Genomic DNA, 23,152 nt, shown 5'->3' on the forward strand with positions numbered 1-23,152 from the left:
CAAGTTACAAAAATACCTTGGTAGATAGAATGGTCTTCTCTGGTAAACTGAATTAAGCTGCTTAATGTTTGGGAGCATGTATACTAAACAGGGATAAGGTGGAGGGGAATGATTTTAATGTTTTAATCTCAAAAGTAATCTGGTAGTTGAATTCCAAAAGTGCCATAATTTGATCAGTCTGGTCCACAGAAATCTCTGTGATGCAGAGGTGCCTGAAAACTTTTTTGACTTTCTGCACTGTGGACAGAACTCATACCTTCTTGGCAATTATAGCAAATTAATGTATGAACAGCCTACAGGGTATTTGTGACAAAAACATTTTAAAAATTTTTCTCAGCTCTTACTGCACTCCTATGTGACATCACTCTGTACTTTGTCTAGATACAACTGTTGGTTTGTTTTAGCATTACTAAATCAATGGCTCTTGCTCCTTGCCTGTCAGTGACAAACTGCTGTACTAATATTTAATCATCCCCGGAGTTCCTTATCCTTAGTTGGAAAGGATACAAGTTTTTCTGATTAGGTAGTTCCATGTAGTAGGGCTGTCCAAATGGAATTGAAAATTGTGGGTCCTTTTAACTTCTTTTTCCCCATGAGGTAGGTTATTACAGATTGAGCAAATATCCTTCTTATATTTGGGAATGTCTTACTGCTGTGAAAAGATAGTTTTCAACAGCTCACCACTGTCATGTGAACCTATTCCTCCATGCTTGTACATAAATTTGGTCATTACCATTCTCACAAAGGAAGGAAATTTTGCAGAGTAAGCGGCTGCCTGAGATAGAAACCTACAGAATCGCAAAGCCAACTCTGTCACTTAAGGCATTGGCTCTTGTTTCTATAGATATTTTCAAATGTCAGCTGTGACAAGCCTAACATAATATTAGGCTGCTGAACTGTGGTAATGATTTGATGGCAAGATCTCACTGAAAGGAGCTTTGTATGAAAAGCTGTCTCATGATGGTGACTTCCAGGGCTCTCTTTTGTCTGAAGACTTGAATGCTTATGTAAATGTCTGTGTCCTTTGCTACTCTACGATGTTATTAATGTGTACTTACCGATCAGAAGTAGAATAAACAGTTTTGATAGTATTTCCAGTTATATTTTTTTCATAGGCACCAAGTGATGATTTGCTGTGAAGCAAAGAGTACATAGCTATCACTAAACAGTACTACATTTTTTAAAGGCTTCACTACATGGACGATAATATGCAAAATAAACTAAGACAACATGCTTGTAAAAAAACATACTTGGTGATGAGTTCTTTTTCTGTTTTTTTCACAACCATCAAGAATAATATATCAAATGAAAAATGTAAATTAGTAATATAGTAATATTTTTAATATAGTGTCCTTAGACTGTGTTCTATTTTTGAATGATTCTTCAGTCCTTCAGAATTAAATCCATGAGTCCACTGAGCAAAATTTACATAACAGTATTGGGTTTCCTGTGTTGATATCTCAACCTAAATGATACATATCAGAGAATGGTGAAAGACTACATTTTTTCATTTTCCTCTTCTTCTTTCACTTGTCCTCAAAGAGCTGTCAAACAGCCAAACAAAATTACAATATGTCCCTAGAATTAGAGTGAGAGTCTTTATAATACAGGCTTTTCAGTGTATGATTTGTGTTCACTACAGTAAATGTATTGTTCCTTATATCAGAGTAGAAAGGAATATACTGAATTTAATTATCAGGGAATAAAATCTTCCATTTTTAATACTCCCATTTCCAAGTTAGTTAAATGTCAGTTTTGTTTCCATGGAAGGGATGAACATGTATGTGACAGTTGAAGAAGTTATCTTGCCATATGCGTTTTGAAGATTTCTGAATTGATTTATTTATCCTATTCTCTGTAAATTCTTAAGGCATATAGTAATTGTTACATGTTTCATATCACTCCTGAATAATGCTCTGTAACATTAGGAGCAACTGTTTATAATCATGTGTGTTTACCAAATGTTGATTTTTTTTTCCAGGAAATACGACAGATTGATAACATGTGTGTGTAAGGTTTTATGAAGCTCAGATACTCTTTTCTACATACATGTATTTTGTAAAGTACATATATCTTATTTGATTTCTGTGCAGCACCAGAAATGTATTTAAATTGCAGTTACAGATAAGGTGAAATGATAAATGTTTTATTTATATTTCATAGACTATAACATAGAAATAACAATGGGCTTGTTATTTAATCAGAATGTAACAAACCTGGGTTTGCTCACCACAGAGGAATTATCTCCTCACATGAACACCTAGAGCTCCATTTACATTTCAGGTGAGATGAAAGTAAGCTTACTAAGTAGGAATGCAAACTAAAGTGATCACCTTTTGAAAGAGTTTCTCTGACTGAGAAATTCTCTTGACCAAGAATGTGCACAATACATGTCACAAGGTGCAGTAAATTGATAGTGCAGTTGCCTAAAGTTTCTTGCTACAGTGAAAAGTGGCAAAGGAATATGATTTATTTGTTCCTGTAAAGTATGAGTCTATGTTTGTTATTTTTGTTGTTAAGCTTATTTTTTCCCAAATCTTCCATTCCACTTGTATTTAACTGTGGAATCTTGGGGAAAGTGAGTACTGTGCATTGGACACTCGACATAATATGGGCATTTACATGCTGCATGCCTGAAAGCAACATTATCTTACAGGAAATCAAGTGTCCTAGTGTAGAGAACAGCAGCCCTTGGATTTTACTAATTGTATTATGGTTTAAATACACAAAAATATATATAATCACAGCTTAGGTAGGAAACCTCAACTGGAGTATGTAAAATAAAAAATGCTGAAGCTACAGCAAAAATATTTCCAAAGCATCAGTTTCTAACCTTGTCAACTGAAAATGTAAGGAAACTCAGAACATTTAAATAAATGCCTAGTCTGACAGCTTGACAAGACACCAAGTGAAAAGTGAGTCCCAGTGTAGCCTGAGAATTGTGCATCTGATCACGTCCCTTCTTTCAGTTCATATCAGTTGCTCCTTTACTTGCTATGGTGTGACTTGTTCATGCAGCAAACTACTCAACAAAAAATACTCTGTAGAACCTATTGCATAACACCTGAAAGAATAACCTACAAAGACCATTCATTTAATAAGTTTTCATGAATTAAAATGGGATTAGAGGTTCAGGTAGAGGGTATAAAGTCTATCAAGTGTAAGGTAACATTGCATATTGCAGCACATTCTTTGCCCTGTCGTTCTTCTATTACTGATCTCTATTTTAACTTTCAAAGATAATCAGAATATTACAACTCAAAGCCGTTATGTGCACAAAATTCTGAAAAATGCTAATTAATTTTTCTGTTGAATATTAATTTTTAATCTTAAATTGTAGGCTGTTTAGCTTTGCTTTTATTCTCAGCCAATTTATGGGTCTGTCCTTCAAGGTCATGCAGAATTTTCAGAATACACAGATTTCAACTGTATTTCAACTGCAGATGTAAGAATATGAGGGAATAAAGATCCTGTGCCCATTCATATCTACAGCAAGGATCAGGTGTGCATAAGGTTAAGGATGGGGACATTGACCATAATTCCTATTAAGTATCAGACTGTGACCTTTTACTTTCCCTGTCAGCAAGGCTCCATAGATTTCTCCTCTCCCTGCTGAGTCATCAACCATGGCTCAGGCAGTTTGCAACTATTATACAGCAATACAACCTATAGGTTATGTCTTTAAACAATCCTTCCTACCTAAATAATTAATCCATATAGATGGGTAGATTGATACTGAAGAGAGGTTTTCTTAATCCAAAAAGGTCTTCCACTCAAGAACTATATATCTTATACTTTTTTGTTGTCATATTTTGTGAAAACAACTTTGACCATGAAAAACAAGATAATGTTTCCTTTTATTTCAATTATTTCCCGATACCAATAGACATGGTTTACAGGTAGCTCTATTGAATATCCCTACATCACATTTTTCACTCAGATTTGCAATGTGTGGTTTTGTAGAGGCAGAATCCAGCTAGAGCATGAATACTGCAAGAGAAATGTTTTTTGAAATAGTTTGTTCTTGGTCAGAAAGTCAGAATCCCATGCCACAGTGTCAGTGGCATTGGGTTGGGTTGATGCTATGTGGGTTTAGATTCATCCCATATAGGTGTAGGAAGTTAAAAGGGCACTTTAAGGGAAGAGGTAATGTCTTCCTTACAGTCTCATAAAGGAACAAGTTCATAAGAAATAAGAGCATTCAAGAAATGCCTTTCCTCTATTGATTAGATAAGAATTCTGGCTTAGCTGCCCTCCTAAATTTTATGTTTCAGCTCTCTCTCTAGAGCTACATAGGGTGTGTCTTGTTCTCCTTACTCTGTGCATTTGAGTTATGATTTGTGACCTTCTGTGCCTGGGATCCGGGAAGTAGATTTGGAAAGTGGCTGCCATGATTCCAGAGACCAATGAGAGCCTTCTAAGAATTCCTGGAATTTCTTGCTTTTTATGGATTATTTATGAAAAAAAGCTTTTTATGAATTATTTTCAAGAAATGGCACTTTAGCCATTACAGTACCCAATTAATTTTCCACAGTACCTGGTCTTTCTTTCATTGTCACTAGAGTACTTTATTTCTGGGAGATTATTTCGAGCCCTTGGAGGATTTTCATAAGCTTTCTCAATTATCCTAAAATAAAAAAGAAACCACACAACAAGAAAATAAACAATTTTTAGAAATCTTTTTCAGCTACACAGTTTTAATTTACACTTACAGTCATTAATGCAGAAGCTTGGACTAGAAAAAGCAGGTAAAATAAATTTAGCTTATTTTGGTCAAATAATTGCTGGTGAAAAATAATACAGTCACTGACCTATAATTTTTAGTCCTCCTTTATGCTGATATATTCATATATATTCATATTGGAAACTTCATCTAACTTTAATTGAACTCTAGTTTCCTCAAAGTGCCCACTGGGGTTTTCAGCTGTGCAATAATTCTCAGTTGTTAATAGCATCCCACATTTTCTTGTCAGTATTCCATAATGTTTTATTCTTAGGCTTTTAGTTCCAAATTTTCTTTTTTGGATGTACTACTGTTATGTTTTAATTAGAAATGACTAAATAAATGTAGATATGTAGACTAATTTCAAAAAGCAGGACTATGATGGAAGCAAGAGAAACCCCCTCCTGCAGTTTTCCCTGCCACAAAACATGCCAGGCAAACAAATATAAAAATAGATCTTGTCATACAAATTATGGGATATCAGGAATAAATGCTAATAATGTTTCTGATGATTTTACAAAGCAGCTCAGACAAAGGCTGCCCTTGTTTGGTTCTGCCAAAGGTTATATTCAGGAACAACGTGCTCATTATCTGCCTTAACTCTGGATGTGTGGGCTGCAGCTTGATTATTTCAGTGAGCTTGCCAAGGACAGAGGCTCTGCTGAGCGACCCTCACTCAGTGCTCATGGTGCTTTATATGCAGAGCGGGGCTGCAGGAAGCAGCACCTCCTTTGTGCCCAACTCCTGATGGGGCAGGCCCCTGCCAGAACTGAAAGAGAAACTCATTCACTGGAGATGCTCAGTATATGCTTCCCTGGTCAGACTGTCCAGTGGAACTGCTGGGATAAAAATATTTTCTATCAAAAAATAGAAAAACTGCCTATCTCTACAGATAACTACATTCTCCCTCTTCATGTGGATATACAACAAAATGGAAGACTCAAAAAAGACACCATCAGAATGGTGCCTAAAACATACTACTAATCTCACTTTATTGTCCAAAATGGGTCCTAGATTTTGTAAATAATGAAATCTAGTAGCAGTTAAGCTTTTATACTAGGAATGCATTTTCTTTTAGTTGTTTGAGATGCCAGCAGCTGAATTCACAAAACACTTAGATAAGCACAAAAATACTAAGGAGAATCTTGTCACTAGTCATTTTCATTCTCCACAAGAGATTATAGGTTTGACTCATTGCTTATCAAAATACATGCAGCTTTATTGTTATATTTGGTTAATCATGCACATTTTAGAAATAATACAGATATCTTACACTGGGCAAATTCTGTCTGCTTGTAATGGGAATTCATATTTTCTGATTCTACTAAACAGCTACAAGTCTTGATATTTGATCATTAAACTTTAGAGGGAATTATGCATTGATTCTCACCACTTTTTACTTTGGCCATCAGCAGACTTTACTTCAGTGTGATCCCCAAGGTCCTCATCTCTGAAAGTGAGAAAGACCTCAGAATTAATAAAAGTATTTTATTTAACCTAAACATATTAAATGGTCTAAATTATTTATGCTGAAGAAGAAAAAAACCCATGTGCATTTCCCAGGTAAGACTCCTGACTACAATGAGTGAGTTATCTGTTCAGGTTTCAATATTTTTCAGTTTCTTTCCAATGTGACACTGCAAAAGAATTACAAATGGCTCAGAAATGTCAAGTCCATTATAGTATTGTAGGATAATTCAGGTTGGAATTCAGGGACTTCAGGACCTCTTTGGTCCAACCTTCTTCTCAAAGCAGAGGCAGCACTGAGGCCAGACCAGGCTGCTCAAGTATTTGTCTATTTGGATCATGAAAACCTTCAAGGAGAGAAATGGCACCATCTCTCCAAGCAAGCTGCTCCAGTGCTGGACAGCTGTGCCTGCAGCCAGTCAGAATGTCTCATGTTTCAGCTCACAGCCACTGTGTCACATCGTGGTGCCACCCTACCGGGGAAGGTCCTGCCTACATCTTCCAAACTGACTGTGGCCCTGTCACTTTCACTTGGTAAGTGACTTTCATTCAGTTCATGCATCAGTACCATGAACTATGGAAATGGCTATCAAAGCATGTCCCTTGCTTTGTTATCATATCCAGTCCAAATCTCTCTTTCAATTGCTGTTAGCTAGGGTTATGTACAATCTCTAGGTCCATGTGGTCACATTTATACCAGTAACTCACCTATCATTGGCTGTGAAAAAGCTGATTTAATATAATAAATTTCATGTATTAATATACGTCAGGTATATAAAATATAATTTTACATTCATATTGGATAGTAAATGCTCTATAATAAAAATATGACCCATTGACAAATAGTTTAAGTTTGAAAAAAGGTCACTGTTGTCCTCATTTGAAAACAAATAAAAATCTAATTGTTTTTACTGAACAGAACCTATTAATACTAATATTAAATCCACCACAAATATTTTATAAGTATATAAGAGGCAGATTATGACAGGCTTACCTCTTATTTTTCTGATCAGCAGTATTTTTTTCAGTCAAAGCTGAAAGGTTTTTTTCTCTGAAAAAAAATCCCCAAATAGAACTGTTAAGATATTCCCTCTTTCTAGGAAGGGACAAAGTGTCATAAAAGAAAGAAATATATATGCACACATTTAAAAGAAAAAAAGTAAACTTTTAGTTAATTTTATGTTAAAATTTTGCAAAACTGAGTGTTCTTCAAAAAAATATGTTTGTAATTTTCCCCTAGAAAGGTAAAGTTCTGTACTATTTATTTATAAAAATTATTATCTAGTACATCCAAGAAACTAAAAATGCTTTTTAAAATTATATTAATTCCATAGTTTAAGATTGTTTTTTGCCAGTGAAGACAGTGAAGAAGAAACATGAAGTTTCAAAGAATTTATAATTAATTTACAGATTCCAAGCAGCTTAATCCATGTTTGCATCATTTATTTGCAAAAATAAATTTTTATTTAAATTAAGACACTTCAGCTTCTGAAGATAAAACCTAAATATATGGCCACATGTCCAAAATTTCACTCCTGGAATGACAAGAAATTACCTCTGTGTGTCATCATGGTTAACAATTAAAGCACTGATCATGTCTGTATTTATATTGAAAATGTTAGTATCTGAACACTTGCATATTTTACACATAAGGAAACCTTTTCTTTGATTTCTAAATGCAATTAAATTAGAGGCTAGGGTTTTTTTTTATTTTCTTTACTATTTTAAAGTGGTTCCATGGATTCAGGAATGGAATGACTTATGAAAATATTGTAAGAAAAACCCCATGGTTCTCTTTGGGTAGAAGGAGAGAGCAAAACAGAAGGCCAAGCTAGCTCTGCGAAACTCCTAATTTGGTCACTTCAATTCATGATAGGCTTAAAACTTTGGATACTACTAAAATTCAGTAGTGTCTCAAAGCCTTGGACTCTATCCTAATAAATTCTCTATGAATTAACAGGTTTTTTTAAAAAAGATACCCAACTTAGAGTTTAGTATTAAATGTATATCTCTATGTATGCCTATGTGTGCATATATGTAAGATTGTCTACCGTAAAATAGATGATCACAGGTTAGCAACATTTATCTGCTGTTACTGTTTAGAACATGCTTCTTGAAATTATTTGTAGAGTATCAGTGCTCAATGTGACAAATATTACACAGCTCTCATTAGGACAGTACTCCACCAGTTCCTCCCTTTCTCTGTGCTGAAGGGCTGCTTGCAGATCTCCAGAAAATTGGCTTGAAACTCGTTGAACTGACACACTGTTCAAAAAAGAAAGTTCAAGCTGTTCTCTATTGATCACTTCCCTTGCTGATTGAAATGCATTGTTGCACCTGGGCAACACTTACCATCCTTGAGTTCTCCAATATTTTGCTTACTGCCCCTTCTCTAACCATATCAAAATATTTCAGTGATAGTTCAATGTGGAAACATGTGAGGCATGTATGGAAGCTTGCCTTAGGTAGTACTTGTTCTGCTGACTGTGCACATGCCAGTGAATTAATCTGTATTTCTATATTCATCTTTCTATATAAGGAATGCTACTTATTAATCTATAGACAATTTAAAGGTTAGCAACATTACCTTTCCTGACATTCTTATAGTTGCAAACTACTCACTGCCTTAGAAATGTATGAACTTTGAACACTTACTCTTTGTCACTTGTGGAAGAACTTGGAATTGCTTTGCTGAGGTTATTGAGGTCTTGGTTCCTTTAGAAACAGAATAAAACCCAGATCAAATCACAATTAGTATAGCCAGCTGTCAATTAGTCAAATGCTCATTTTAAAAAATGTTATAATTGACACATTCTTTATGAACGAAAAAATTTAACAGATGACAATCATTTTAGTAATTCAAAGGTATTCATAGATACAGCAATATGCCCACCATATGCACCTACTCTTCCTGGAATAAAAAGACCAATTTATGTTTTGGAAACAAAAGGTTATATCTAGTGCTATTGTCCAAATGATAATTCCTGCTGAACTTGCATTGTGGACAACTTCAAAGAGTGTCTGACCTCAAACATGCTATGATATAAGAAAAAATCTTTACCAAGTAGCACAATCAACCAAGTACTCCTGATATGTGTATGAATCATATCTTACCTAAAAAGTGATTATGGACTAAGTCTTTCTGTCTAAATAAAAAAAAAAAAAAACAAACAAGTTCTTTTATCTATTTTGTAGGCTATCTTGACCACCTCCTTCCCAACTAAACTCTCCCTTCTCATAAGAAATGTATATAAACTGAGGGGTGCTGAGATCTGGGTACACCCACTGATTCTTGCCCTTCCACACAGGGATAGAATGTCATTTATCATTAATATCTGATGTAAGGAGAAAAAAAATCTTCCTTGAATTACATCCTGTTGGTTAATTATTTTCCCTTTTTCAATACACTAATATTAAACATATATTAATGTAACAAAACAATTAAAAATAGAAATGTAAATTAATGTATTTTATACTTTTTGAATTAAACTTTTAGAAGTATCATGGCAAAACATGGACTGTTGCTTTGAGTACCTTTATTTTCCTTCAAAGTATTGCACTGGTGTTAACATTTCTGTCAAATACCTCACTTCTGTGAAAATGCATTTTCAAAAGGCAAACTCCTCTACTTGAAAATTTTCCAGCAGCTTTACCTAAAAAGCTACCATCTATAACATTAGCTCACTACAAAAAAATTATAATTTTACTCCTCAAAAGAAAGTAATGGGGAAAGAATGATGCCTTTGATGATATGACCTCCTATATAACCTGTTATATAACCTGGCAGTCAACAATGTTCCATATGTTTGTTTACTGACTTTTCATTCTGACCTGTTCTGTCATGAAACAACATCTCCATGGAACATAAAAGTAGCCATTTCTGGTTTCCTCTTGGTCATATTTGTCAGATTTGGGGCCGCCTTTGATAGGATTATCAAGATCTCCATTTTTTTAGGAATTAAACAGTTCAGTGCAAATAGAGTCGACTGCCATTTAGCTAGAATTCCGTACCAGTCCTTAATAAACTATATACTTGTGGAAAATATTTTTATATTATCACCAACTTAACACTTTTCAGAGTATTCCTTCAGAAGCTGAAGCCTTGCAATTATCCAAAAATATCCTTTCCTTGCTGAACCGGATGGCAAAGTGCTTCCTCACTATGTGAAGGTAGCAACACTAAAATTATAATAAGTGTAAATGAGAGCTCAGGTAGTTACTTAACTTATATTTTTGCAACTTTTATTAAAAAAAAACAACAGCCAAACCCAGCTGTGCATATGTTTGGCTTGATTAAATATGTATTATTATTCTTGTCTCTTGCATCCTCCATGTCTTTCTGTTCTTAGAGGTATTTTAAATATTCACTTCAAGTCTTCTCTAAAGTCTATTGAAGGTTTGAAGTTGCAGCAATCTCAATTATGATCTTTATGCTCTGTGCAACCTGCACATATAAGTCAGCCTCAGTATTGTATATTGACCCAAAACACAGGAAGCAGATTTGAGGCTCCTGTTCACATTCTGCTTGCAATCACAGGATTATGTGCAGTTTACTCAGCACAGTTATCAGAAACCTTTCTGCTGACTTCTGCTGCCTTTCCCAGCATGGAGCAATGGAAAAGCTGTGACAGTAGCAAAGCTGTGCCCTGCAGGCCACTGTGTCTGCACCCTCCCATGTCTGATTGTCAAAGGCATGTAAACATTTGCAGAACCAAATCCCAATGTACTTCCAATGAGATTTTGCTCAGTAATACAGATATATTTGAAATTTTTACTCGTGGTGTAGATGTAAAATATTACATTCACTTTTGTATGATTTTCAATTTAATAGTCTTAATAATTCCTGTGGGCTCCTCTTTCAGAATTAGATACCTTAGTTGAAGCAGCCTTCCTACAAAAATATTCCAATACAATGCAGATAAAATATGCTCCCACAACAAGGCCCAAAAACTAGAACTTTCTGTGTTAATCCTTGTAAGAAATGTTAAAATATCTCAGTATTATTGTATCAAATAGTACATAATTGCATGAATAATGCTATAGAAATATATTTTAGAGCACTGGGAAGTTGTATCACCTATATATTTGTTCTACTAGGTAGTAGCTTTCTGTCAAAAGGGGTGCAAGAAATTCCTTTGAGATGAGCAGGAAAGATTCTGGCTCTAAGACATGTTCTTTTTAAGTTTTCACATGTATTTTAACACTCTTCCCACATAACTTCACATTTCTTTACCTTAAATTGTTCTGTTCACTTTGCACAGAATTTTCAAAAACAGAATGACAGTTATCAAAAATAGTTCAAACTTGGCCTACTGCCTGTTTGGAAATAAGGGGGAAAAGAAATTTCCAATAATTTAAGACTTACTCCTTCAGAAATGCATGCACTAGCCCATATTAATCCTTGGTGCAACTCGAAGGATAGATGAGTTAGTTCCCTTCTGTAATCTTTAAATCATCCTGACTGTAGCTGACAGCATTTTGTTATTTCCTCTCACATTATTCTGCTCCTGTCAGTGCTTTGGGTATCCCAGTGCACTGACTGGCTTGCAAGGAAGATTTTACTTGCTATCTAGGTGAGACTACTCATGCACTCCTTGTTACCTGCAGCCTGATTCATAGAACACCAACCCTGAAGGATCCTAATAAGAGAACAGAAACAGTTGCTGCTGCAGATTGCAGCACAAAAAACAAGCAGACTGACCTGTTCAGCTACACATCATGGCTCCTATGAAAGAGAACCTCTGTAAAATAGAGCCTTGGAAGATAGTAATTTATTGTGCACTTCTCAAACTTTCAGTCCCAGGAAACATCTTGACATGACTGCAGCAAGTATCCAGGACTGATGTCCTGCAAGTTCTTTGCCTTGAGATGGCTGGCTTAGTGCAAAGCAGAGGTCACAGGATACACAACTGCAAGCTACTGGTTCAGATTAGTTCAGGTTATTAGCAACTGAAATTAAAGAGCTGTTATTTATAAAAAGAACAAAATGTAAGGTAGAACAAGCTGTAGGACATGGAGCATAACTCAGAATTTATCTGGTTGTGCTCAGGGCATACTTTTGCTGACTTTTTACATCTCTCTTTGCTCACACAGCTATGTCTGCTTTAGCAGTAGCACTCAGTACTATCAACCAGTGTTGATATTAGGACATAATCCAGCCTCACATTGAAAGTTCAAGTAGATTTGCATTACAGAACCTAAACAGAATTTCAGGTTAGGTTTCATTTGAGAGTTGTTACTGTGTTAAAAATCAGCAACAACTTACACCTTTTTTAATACTTCTGAAAGATGACAAGTATTAAAGTAGGAAAAAACTAAAGTATATTCATACATTAAAAAAGCTCCTTGAATCACAGTAACAGTGAAAGGCTCCTGTGAACTCTTCTCCAGGAGAAGAGTTTCCAGTTGCAAGTATAATTTTCACTTGAAAAAATGAACTATTGCTGTGTCCAAAGCTGGCTGAACTGAATTCATACTTCTTACATTTGTCAACAACTTTTTAAAACATAGATGATGATGGAAAACAGCAGCATAAAACTTCTATACAAAGCAGTTTAGACAAACTAGGGGTAATATATTTCAAATACAGTAGGTGGCTTGGAATAGATGTTGACATTTTTCATAGGTCATTCCAAAGGATGCCACCTTGAAGTATAGTATTTTCTGAGACAGCTATTAAATCCCTGTGAACATTCTGCCTAGGGTGAGTATTTTGAAATGGATGAAAATGAGGTAGGTCAGACAGCCTGCCAGGAGGAGAATATATAGTTTGCTCACAAATTTAATAGGATGAAATATTTTAATAAAGACTCAGGATATGGCTGGAAGTTTTTAGGAGCACCTAACTCAGGACAACTAATATGCATTTTTGCATTCTACATAAAAATACTTAGAATGGCAGTACAGAAGATTTTGTATTGCATATGGTACAAAAGGCTCCCAAGTACTGAAGAAAACAAATTAATTTATTATAAAATAGAAACATTAAGTTTTGGATTAAGACCTAGGTATGCTTGTCATTATTGTTAAAGTATGGAAGACAATTCTCTTGATTCATTTAATTTTCTGTTTGTAAGTGACCACCTCATGGAAAAAAAAAAAAAGAAGCTTATTTTGTCTTTAACAACATCTTTGCAGAAAAAATGCACCAAATAGCACTGTGAATCCAAAGAAAGCCCCACCCTAAATGATAGAAAAGCTCATGTGCAGCTTTGCTGCTGTGGGTCTTATGCTGTAGACTTGTTAGCCATGAAATTTGCTGCTGCTCTGTGCTGTTTTGCCTCTAGCTGCCTGTGTAAAATAGGATTCGAAATCTGACAACTAATGAAGACAGTCCAGCAGAATAAAAGAGTAGCAAAGAGTATAAGTAGGTTTAAAAAAAGCTGTCAAGGCAGGCTGCATGCAAAATGTATTGCTCAGTTTAGCCAGGGACTCCTGTTTTGCCATATCTTGGATCCCTATGCCCCTCAGACACAATCAGAAAGGGAAATTATATAAGGCTTGTGTGACAAACTCTACAGAAGTCAGCTAAATTCCAAAAGCTTAATATCTCTGATCCTATATCAATATCAGCAAATGTTCCTTCTTTATGGAACAAGTGTGGTTTGCATTACCTGATTGTATTAATGCCTTCCGTGATTAAATGTATGAAAGATCTATGGACATCTTCTGTAAGCAATCTTTAAAAGTAGAAAAATTAATGTAATATGTAATCACAAAGAGTGATTCTTTTTCCTTTTATGCTCTGTATCAAAAAGTTAGAGAAATTCAATTGTCTACATTTTGCTTTGCTTTTCAGTCTGCCTTTGATTTCTAACTCAGTTCACTTGAGATAGAGCAATTATATAATATTTTTCAGGTCTTCTGCTCTGTGATCTGTGCTTGTGAATCTCACTTATTTCAGATAGTAGTTTTGAAATTCTGGTGTATCTGGTGAGAAGTCAGACTACATCAAAAAGAAAAACATAAATTAATCTGATCCACACATTCAAGCACATCTCCTAGTTCTTTCTGATTTCTTGGTTTTTTTTTAATATTGAAAACATACAGATAAAATTTCAATTAGGAAACATGAATCACACCTACAAAAAAGATTTAGTGATGTTATTCTTTAGTGAAAGCAATGAAAATATTTTTAATATTTGCATTTAAAATTCTGAAGGCAATGAAGAAAGCATCAATGCAAATAAACTGTCCCTAATGCTGAGGTGAAATTGAAGTTCATTCTAGACATGTGGGAGTGAAAAACAAAATTTTAAACAGACCCCAGTTAAACTCTTGAACCTCAAGGATCAGGAAGCAGAGTATGAGCCCACAATTCTCTCATTATTTAGTGAATACTTCCCTAACCTGTAGAAGTCCTGAGCCTCTATCTAATTCCAAATGTTCCCTAATTCTTGAAGGCATTCTTTCCCTATTGCCTAGAATTTTATCATCCATCTTAGCAGCTACACCAACAGTTGACATAATACCCAAGCACCAATAGCACCAATACTTTGTTATTTTATAGACTAGAAAACTAAAGGACCATGCCTAGTTGAGGCACTTGATGTGAAATCCAGGGATACTCAGTGAGGTTTTGAATTTAGTCTCTCTGTCATCATCGACATAATCATGAGCAATCAAGAGGCAGCTTTATTAAAGGAATCATATACAGTATTTTTAATAGATCTGCATCTGTTTTCTGATTAAAAGCCCTGAACAGAATTATAAAAACTACCAAGATGACTCCCTATTTCTAATATATGATATAATAAGATATATGTAATATGCTTAAATGTGATACCAAACAAGGTCTATCTGATGTCCATTCTTCAGTGATCTCCCTGTTGACCTACAAAGCATTCTGGTCAACAGCTTCTTCTTCTGACATGATGGAATATGAAAAGAACACGATAAGAAAGTCTGGCTAAAACCATAAGGATATTTTTGATTTGGTCATATCAGCATAGGAGAAGAAAAAAACAACCAATTTCCAAGTGGGCCTTCCAATGCTGAAATAAAAGAATTGGTCTAGAGTATATTAAACAAGCCAGCCATCTTACTGGGTAAAGTTTAGCATCATGGGCCCAGCTGAATTTTGATCCTCTTTTATGGCTGCTTTACTGTCCCTGTAAATCCCTGTCCATCAGCTTTTGTCAAGTATAACTGAGGATGAATAAAAGAACTTTTTGAGAGAAGATTGGCATTTATCCTGGAGCAGGGTGCATTTCCTTCCACATTGCTATGCTCACTAATCAGTGCCAGGAGCCCTCGCTCAGACCTTTCATCAATAACAGCTGAGAGTTAGGGCACAGAAGATGACTGCAGTCAACTGTGAAAACCAATTTATAATGTGCCAAAACAAGTGTAATGCTTAGCCCAGAGGATTTTGGAGTTATATACAGAGGAAGAAGCTGTTGATCAGAATGTTTTATGGGAGATAGACTGAGAAAGATCACTGGAAGAAGACAACTTATTCAGTTTTTCTGGAAAGATATGTATCACCCTGTAAACACTGTATTAAAATTCATTTTGGAATAAGGGGCTTGGATCTCTTAAAGAAGCTGTGCAACAGTGAATCATTTGTATCAACATGCAGAAAAGCTGCAAACAAGTGTTACAGTGAATGCCAAATCTATCAGAATTGAGAGACAGGAGGAGTGTGTCACTTGGAAGGGGCTGCTGCTGAAATACAAAAAAAAAAAAAATTAAAAACTACTGCATTGACTTGTATTATCAAAAAAATTTAGAAAGTGTAAAGTGACTTCACTTTACCATAAAGAAACAATTGTCATTGTAGCAAAAGCAAGCTAGTGAATTATGGGTGTGCTTCTGTGAGTTCTGCTTCAGTATCCTTTCTTCCAACAACTTTTGAGGGACACAGGTGACCTCCAGAACATTTTAGAGGTCTCTAGATGGTCTAGCTAAAAAGTCAAAGCAAATAAAAGACATCCCAAGGGAAAATTCATACAGAAATTACTCATGTAGGAGCCATGTCTTTAAATTTTGGCCATCTAAACCTCAGTTCAATCTAAGATAATTCCTTTGAATATTTCTCATGGCTCTTTGGAACTGCATATCTTACAGACTCATAGAATGGTTTGTGTTGGAGCTAAAAGATCACCCAGCTCCAACCCCCGTGCCGTGGGCAGGGAGACATTTCACTAGGCCAGGTTGCTCAGAGCTCCATCCAGCCTGGCCTTGAACACTCCCAGGGATGGCAATTTAATGAGAACACATAATTGGCCAATGTCTCAAAATGCACCTACACATTCTTTCAATTTTATGCTTTACACAGCTCTAGAGCAAGAAAGGTTTCGTCAATAAATGTTTGTTTAGGAGACCTGACATCATGGTTTTAATTCCATTGGTTTGGAAAATTCCAAGTCAATAACAAGTCACTAATTTTATTTTTTTTTTAATAGAACCCCTGTAAGTTAGCTTTTTTTCAACTTTTAAAAGTTCCCAGTTGTTGATAGACACAGCAGTGTGAGTCCTTATCAGAAGAGTTAGTTTAAGCATAGGTAATTAATGTGTTCTTCTTTCACAATCTATTGCAATGATAACTGGGAACACATCTTGGGTCAAACAGGAATATCATTAAAAAGGAGCATAGTACACACAGATTTACAGCATTGTCTGAATTTTCTGCTACCTGAGAGGAGTAATAATAGTGAGTTATCCTGTACACTAGGGGAAAAACTTGCACAGGAGCAAGAATATAGGATTCTGTTAATAATGCCAGAAAAATTTATTCTAGTCCCTTGTTTCTCTTCCCTAGAAATTGCCTCTCTCACCCACATACTTACAAATAAACAGCTGAACTATTTTCTTCAAGACAACTTCTGTAGCTGCCATACTAAAAAGACATCTTTATGTAAGGGTTTCTGCAATATGCCCTTTGTCTCCACAGACTAATAATCTTTCCCTGCTAGCAGACAATCTCACTACAGATGCTTTAAGAGCTGAGTGAGATCTCTCTCTAATCTCTTGTATAGCCCGTTACTATCACCTCAAAGCTTTTCCTAAGGTATGTCCAGCATGAATTAATTCTGACATATCTATGAAAAATAAAAGATAAATTAATTAGTTAGACAGTTAGTGAACTTATGGAAATACAACATTTTGATTATTCTGCATTCTTGGTTGGTAATAATTTTGTATGCTCTGGTAAATGTGGCTCACTGTGCCACCATTACTTTCTGTGACTATGTGTAGTTCAATACACATGAACTCCATTATAAAAGCCTTTTTATAGAAACATAGGTTTTTTTGTATCCCAGTAGTAATCATTATTGAAAGACTGACTAAAGCTGTGTTAAACACCCTCAGAATGTTTGAAGTGGTTTAACATGATTTTCTACAGAACACTGTTCTTTAAAAAATGGTTTTTAACACCTGCATTTAATGGTTACTACAATTATGGAAAGGAAAAAGGCAGAGGGAGAATCTTGCATTTTCACTGATGTGGAAAAAAGCACAAAAAGGACTTGATAAGCCACAAGTAACAGGCCCATTGAGGAAATCAGAAAAATATCTCTGAACATATCCAGTGTAGTGCTCATCTCCTGCTGCATTTGTGAGATACCAAAAGACCTGATTTGACCTGTTATGCTCTGAAATGTTCACAATTCTTAGGCAGTAATCTTCTCTTCTTCTGTGTCCTAGCCTACTTATGCTGCCTAGAGAATCTATAGATGCCCCAGCTAGTCATGAGATGCCCATTCTCTGAATCAAATCCAACAGGTGAAGGTCCATAAATCCATGCCTTCAGATGTGAGATGTGTATATATATATATATATATATATATATATCTACACATACACGCTGTGTTTTAAGATGGATGCCAGGTCTAACTGTTGTCCTTAAAAACAATACTTTTTCTTTTTACAATTTTAGCCAGAAGAGAGTATCTGACATCCTTTTCAGGTAAATCCCTTCTGAAAGATTTTCCTTGTATCACTGAACAGTTTGTTAGAAAGCCAATTGCCATTTTCCATTTATTTTATATTGAAATTAATTCCTTATTCCTTTAACATCCCTATCAGAATCCTGAATGACAGACAATTAATGAATTAAGTCTGAATAAAAGCATAACCTGAAAATCTTTCTATTCCAAGGAAAAATATAGGTACCTAAAGGATGTAAATTAAGACAGTATTCTAATACACATTTATATTACTATATATACTCTTCATGTAACTGTTTCCTTGCCCTGTGTGACACAACCATTTTTGCCAAAAACATAGTATTTATGTGACATCTTTAAAAAAGGGTAACTTTTGCTGGCAGCTGATTAATGCAATTTTTTCTAGCAAAAATGTAACAAAAATCTGTAGTTTTGTGAAGCTAACCCATCAGCAGCAGATGGATGACATCTGAAGCACTAGCCAAATGTAAAGGAATTATAGCAGCAGTAGAGAGGGCTGAATTTTGCCCACTAAGATTACAGACTACTTACAGTTTATATACTGACACAAATAGCAGTGCAGTGTTGCCATAGAAACTTGTAGACCAGTAAAATATTCCTCCAGCTCTTCACCAATGAAGGGACAGGAATACAGAGCTTGGTATGGTAATGAGAGCAACCAGGGGATGATTAATGTGAACTGATTGAGGGTGAGGATTAAGTCAGACCCTAACAAGCCCTTAGCAGTGAAGAATGGCTGTGACTTCCCTACTTAATACTAGGCGTATTTAATTCTCGAAGATCTCCCACGTTTGTTGACAGGAAAATGTTTCACAGAAACATTGCCTTTCTTTTTTTCCCTTTTCCTAGGGATTACACTGTCAGACATCTTTGAGATGCTTTCTTAGTCATTTTGTACTGGTTTTACATTTTTAGGACTTTGGGGGAGGGGAACAGGATTCAAAATAGTAAAGACTAGCTTCAGATCTCATAAAACTGAGCTTTATGAATCAAATTAAATAAAATTAACTAATTTAAATTAATTTTAATGTTTGCACCATTTAATATTTCCACATAAAAACTGCAAATGAGCTATTGTAATTCTCAGTGCACATCTAGAAATCTCTTTCTAATTTAATTCATTTTATAATTGCATATTCAGGCATTTTACTCTGGTCAAGGTCACAGAGTAAAATTTTTTGCATGTTTATAGAATCATAGAATGTCCTTGAGTTGGAAGGAACCTTAAGAATGATCCCATTCCAATCCCCTTCCCTTGGGCAGGGGCATCTTCCACTAGACCAGGTTGCTTAGAGCGCCATCCAGCCTGGCCTGTAACACTTCCAGGGATGGGGCAGTTATTGCTGATTGCTTTGAAAAATGTAACATCTCTATCAGTACAGGACCTTACAATTTCCTGAAATTTTAGTTTAAAAATGTTTAAAAAAACCCCAAAAGTCAGTGTCTTTTCCACCAACACTTTTTATGGTATTCTGCAGACTTTCAAAGATTAGTTGATATGGCATCTAACTCATCCCTCAGAAACAAGTCCATCTGTTGAGACATGCTAATTTTGTCACCCTAAAGGGTATATGTTGGGTTTTCACTATTCAAAATGCTTACACCACAGTGCACAAGTTGGGGTGTTTTTAGATACATAGTAAAGTATAGTTACTACCTCTCTCATAATGTCTGAAATGTAAAGAAAATACACTGTATAATCCATACTACCCTGATTTTTCTGTTTCCAAACATTTACAGCAACTTAAGAAACATGCTGCTTTTTAGGATGCAGGCTGGACAGACTGGAAGATTAAAAAATTAAAAAGCTATAAACTAGCAAGTCAATGAGAGGGAACTCAGAGTTTGGACTTCTAGGTCAATGGTTAAGACTGTTTAAATGCTGCATTAATCACACACCATGGCCAAACAAGCTATCAAATATAGAAGTAAAGCAAACCGAGTACTTAACATCCCAATAACCAATGCTTATGAAAACACTGGTTTGATTATACTGTTTATGTTACCTTGCTGTAGCTTGATTGTCTACATCAGTCTCTGATTTCTGAGGAGTCACCTGTTCTGATGAAGGGGCAGCCCTGCAACAGGAATGGTGAAAGCATATTTAAGGCACAAGAAGACATTTGAAAATATTGTATCACTTAAATGGTTTATCATTGTAAATACTACACCTTCTTTCAGGTGTAACTACAAGGAGTTCACATTGTCTTTGAGAAATTTTTTCTGGTTTTTTGCTTAAATATATGTTTTATATCTGTATATAATATGTGTATAAAGAATTATACATTTATTAAAAAAGAAATGTAATGCTTCAGTTCACTGGATTACCACATCCACTGAGCCTTTTGAAAAACGAATATCCCTGGACTAGTTATTTGGCTAATATGGATATAGTAATAAAGTGGAGTTTCCTTTACTGTTCAAAAATTATTTTAGTAGTAAAAAAACTCGAAAAACCTCTTCTCCTTCCTAATATATCTTATTTAGTAAAGACAAAACTTTTATTTAACTAGAAAAGTACCGATTTTTAAAAAGCTAAATAAATAAACATTTACACTTTCCTATTTTTCTTTATGTGACCAACCAAATTGGTCTCTACAGGGATAGTAAAATGATAGTGATTATAAGAAAAGGAGAAGGTGGCAGATAGAATTGATGAGGGTTACCTGCTTCTTTAGAGTATTTTTCTGTTAGTATGGCAACTAAACCATGACAAGTTGCATAGCGGTCTTAATTATAAGTCATGAAACTGCAGGCTGGTTAAGTAGTCTTTTCTTAATTTAGACCATATGAAATGGACATTTAATTAATGAATTAATTTAATAAATTTATTTTCTAAAATTAGAGCAATATTTCCAGACACTAAAGTTTAGACTACTTTGCATTGATTAATCTTAATGCCTTCTTTACAGGCCTTTGCATGTGCAGAGCTCCTTGATTTAACTTTCTGTTTATTCACATTGCTTACATGCTCTTTAACAGTTTCTTTTTCTTTGCATAGCTCACACTCTTTCACTGACTTTAGAGCAGCAGTTGTATATAAAAGAGTATTTGCATTAGCAACATATATGACTGTGGAACTAAAACTGCAATGCAGTTTTTAATGTTTTATGCAGTTTAATGGGTTTTTTTCAATTTGAGTAAATATCCAGTGAAATATTTTAAGCTATATGCAAATAATTGCATTTCTGCAGGAAAGGAAGTCTTCTTCATGCAGTTCTGCAATGTCAGCTACAGAGGAGCCCTCCCAGGTAAATTACACAGTGTTTGTATTATAAATAAATGTAAAATATAATTGAGGTTTATGCAAAGGAGCGTGTTAAATTTCTAAATCTACTAAGAAGCAAAGTAAGACATACGTTGTTGGAGCCTCTGAATTTTCTGAAGTAGTTCTAGAGAAAGAAAAGAGTAAGCATTTCAGAAACCAAGTAGCCGAATGCTAGTATTGAAGCACTTTGCAAGATTAGTATATTTCTAAGATTCAAGATTTCAAGCAACAGCAAGTACTTTTACTTTCCCTTCCTTCCAAGATATTTTTTTTTTAAATGTAGAATATACATTTAACTCAAGAAACATAATACTAAATTCAAGCCATATTCTTTATCTCACTAAGACAATCATTCTTCAATTAACATTCTCCAGTTAATCACTTTGATTAATAGTGTTTTGTTTTCAGCACATAATCCACAACCATAAAACTCAAATACAGTGAGGTGCTTATAGTCGTAGCTCCAACTGCAATTTCTTTCAAGTGTTCTTTAAAGTGTGTTTAATCAGCTGGAACTGAGGCAAAGAACTCTGGAAGTTTATATATATCATGTTTAACTGTAAAAGTCTAGAACATCTCAGAATCACAAAAGTACATAAACCGTGACCAAGAAAGCCCACATATCCATGGTTGCTGGACTTCCTTCCTGAGGACAGCAGAGCAGTCAGCCATTCTCAAATATGAAGAAAAGACACAAATAGCAAATATCTCTTTGCTCAGTCTTTAAGACAGATAGTGACCTTTAGAAACTCTGCTTATTAGCATCTATGCATGGCACTTTATTTCCTGAAACTCACAGGCAAGTAAGAGGCTTTTCTTTGATAACTATTTTTAATTATTATAATATTCACAACTTGAAATAGCTTTCACATCTTCAAAGCACTTTTAAAAGCTAAACCAAGCAATCATTAAATGCCCATCACTTTTTTTTACCAGCTGTTTGTGATGGCAGCATTGTTAGAGGATCTAGGAAGGCTCGTGAAAGCTTCAGAAAGAATATGCCTGTTTTCAGTCTTCTCTGAGCTGTGAGACTGGAGGAGTAACTGGATAATTAGTGTTAAGAAGAACACAGGAATTCCAGCTTGCTATTGGAAGCTGGGTGGATGCCATATACAGCATTATCCTATGCTTTCAAAATTACTATGATCTTAGCAAGATATTGAAATGAAGCCAGATAAATTTTCAGTTGGCACATTGAGAACATCTAGTAATGACTGACTTCAAAGAAAATAAACTTTAACATCTTTGAGCCATCTTTCTTCTGGGTGGAGAGTGACTGAATCTTGGCCAAAAAGATAGAGGGTAGTAAACAAAGCACAAGATTAAAAATAATTGCTAAACTTGGTTTTAAGTCTTCCAGTGCCAGACATTCCATAAGCTCCCAGGGCAATTGTCTACCAAGACTTATATCTAACATCACAGTGTATCCATTCATTTCTGTTTGATTTCATTTTCATCATTGCTGTACACGAGACTCATGTTGGAAATTGTCCAGGTTAGAACTAGAGAAGCAGAAGGCCATGCTGCAGCAAATAGTGGGCACAAGAAAAAAAAGATCATGAAGGTTTATTTATTAATATTTTAAACCATCCAAATTCTGCTTTTAGATAAGAAAGAAACAAGAAACATTCCCCGTTCTCTTTCTATTCTGCCAGAAAACAACCACAACTTCAGAAATAAACATCAAACATTTATCTTCAAGTAACTTTAGTCTGATTGGTTTTGGATACTTTGATGACAGTAGATTAGTAGATTTTGAGGTTTTGTTCACAAAAGGGTCAA

General features: G+C 35.0%; 1 protein-coding gene across 1 annotated transcript in view; it reads right to left on the reverse strand.

Moving 5' to 3' along the window:
• SCEL (sciellin) overlaps nucleotides 1-23,152 on the reverse strand; it is a 68,577-nt gene that overhangs the window by 5,379 nt on the left and 40,046 nt on the right. The window contains exons 11-17 of the mRNA XM_071431019.1: nucleotides 21,462-21,494; nucleotides 20,109-20,180; nucleotides 8,846-8,905; nucleotides 7,185-7,241; nucleotides 6,114-6,173; nucleotides 4,538-4,627; nucleotides 1,059-1,133 (exon numbers count right to left, since the gene is read on the reverse strand). Of these exons, the coding sequence (XP_071287120.1) occupies nucleotides 1,059-1,133; nucleotides 4,538-4,627; nucleotides 6,114-6,173; nucleotides 7,185-7,241; nucleotides 8,846-8,905; nucleotides 20,109-20,180; nucleotides 21,462-21,494 (447 nt within the window). The remainder of the gene's footprint in view (nucleotides 1-1,058; nucleotides 1,134-4,537; nucleotides 4,628-6,113; nucleotides 6,174-7,184; nucleotides 7,242-8,845; nucleotides 8,906-20,108; nucleotides 20,181-21,461; nucleotides 21,495-23,152) is intronic.

The sequence above is a fragment of the Agelaius tricolor genome, unplaced genomic scaffold (assembly GCF_023055355.1).
Source record: "Agelaius tricolor isolate 1412-34295 unplaced genomic scaffold, bAgeTri1.0.p SCAF_7, whole genome shotgun sequence".
Classification (NCBI taxonomy): domain Eukaryota; kingdom Metazoa; phylum Chordata; class Aves; order Passeriformes; family Icteridae; genus Agelaius; species Agelaius tricolor.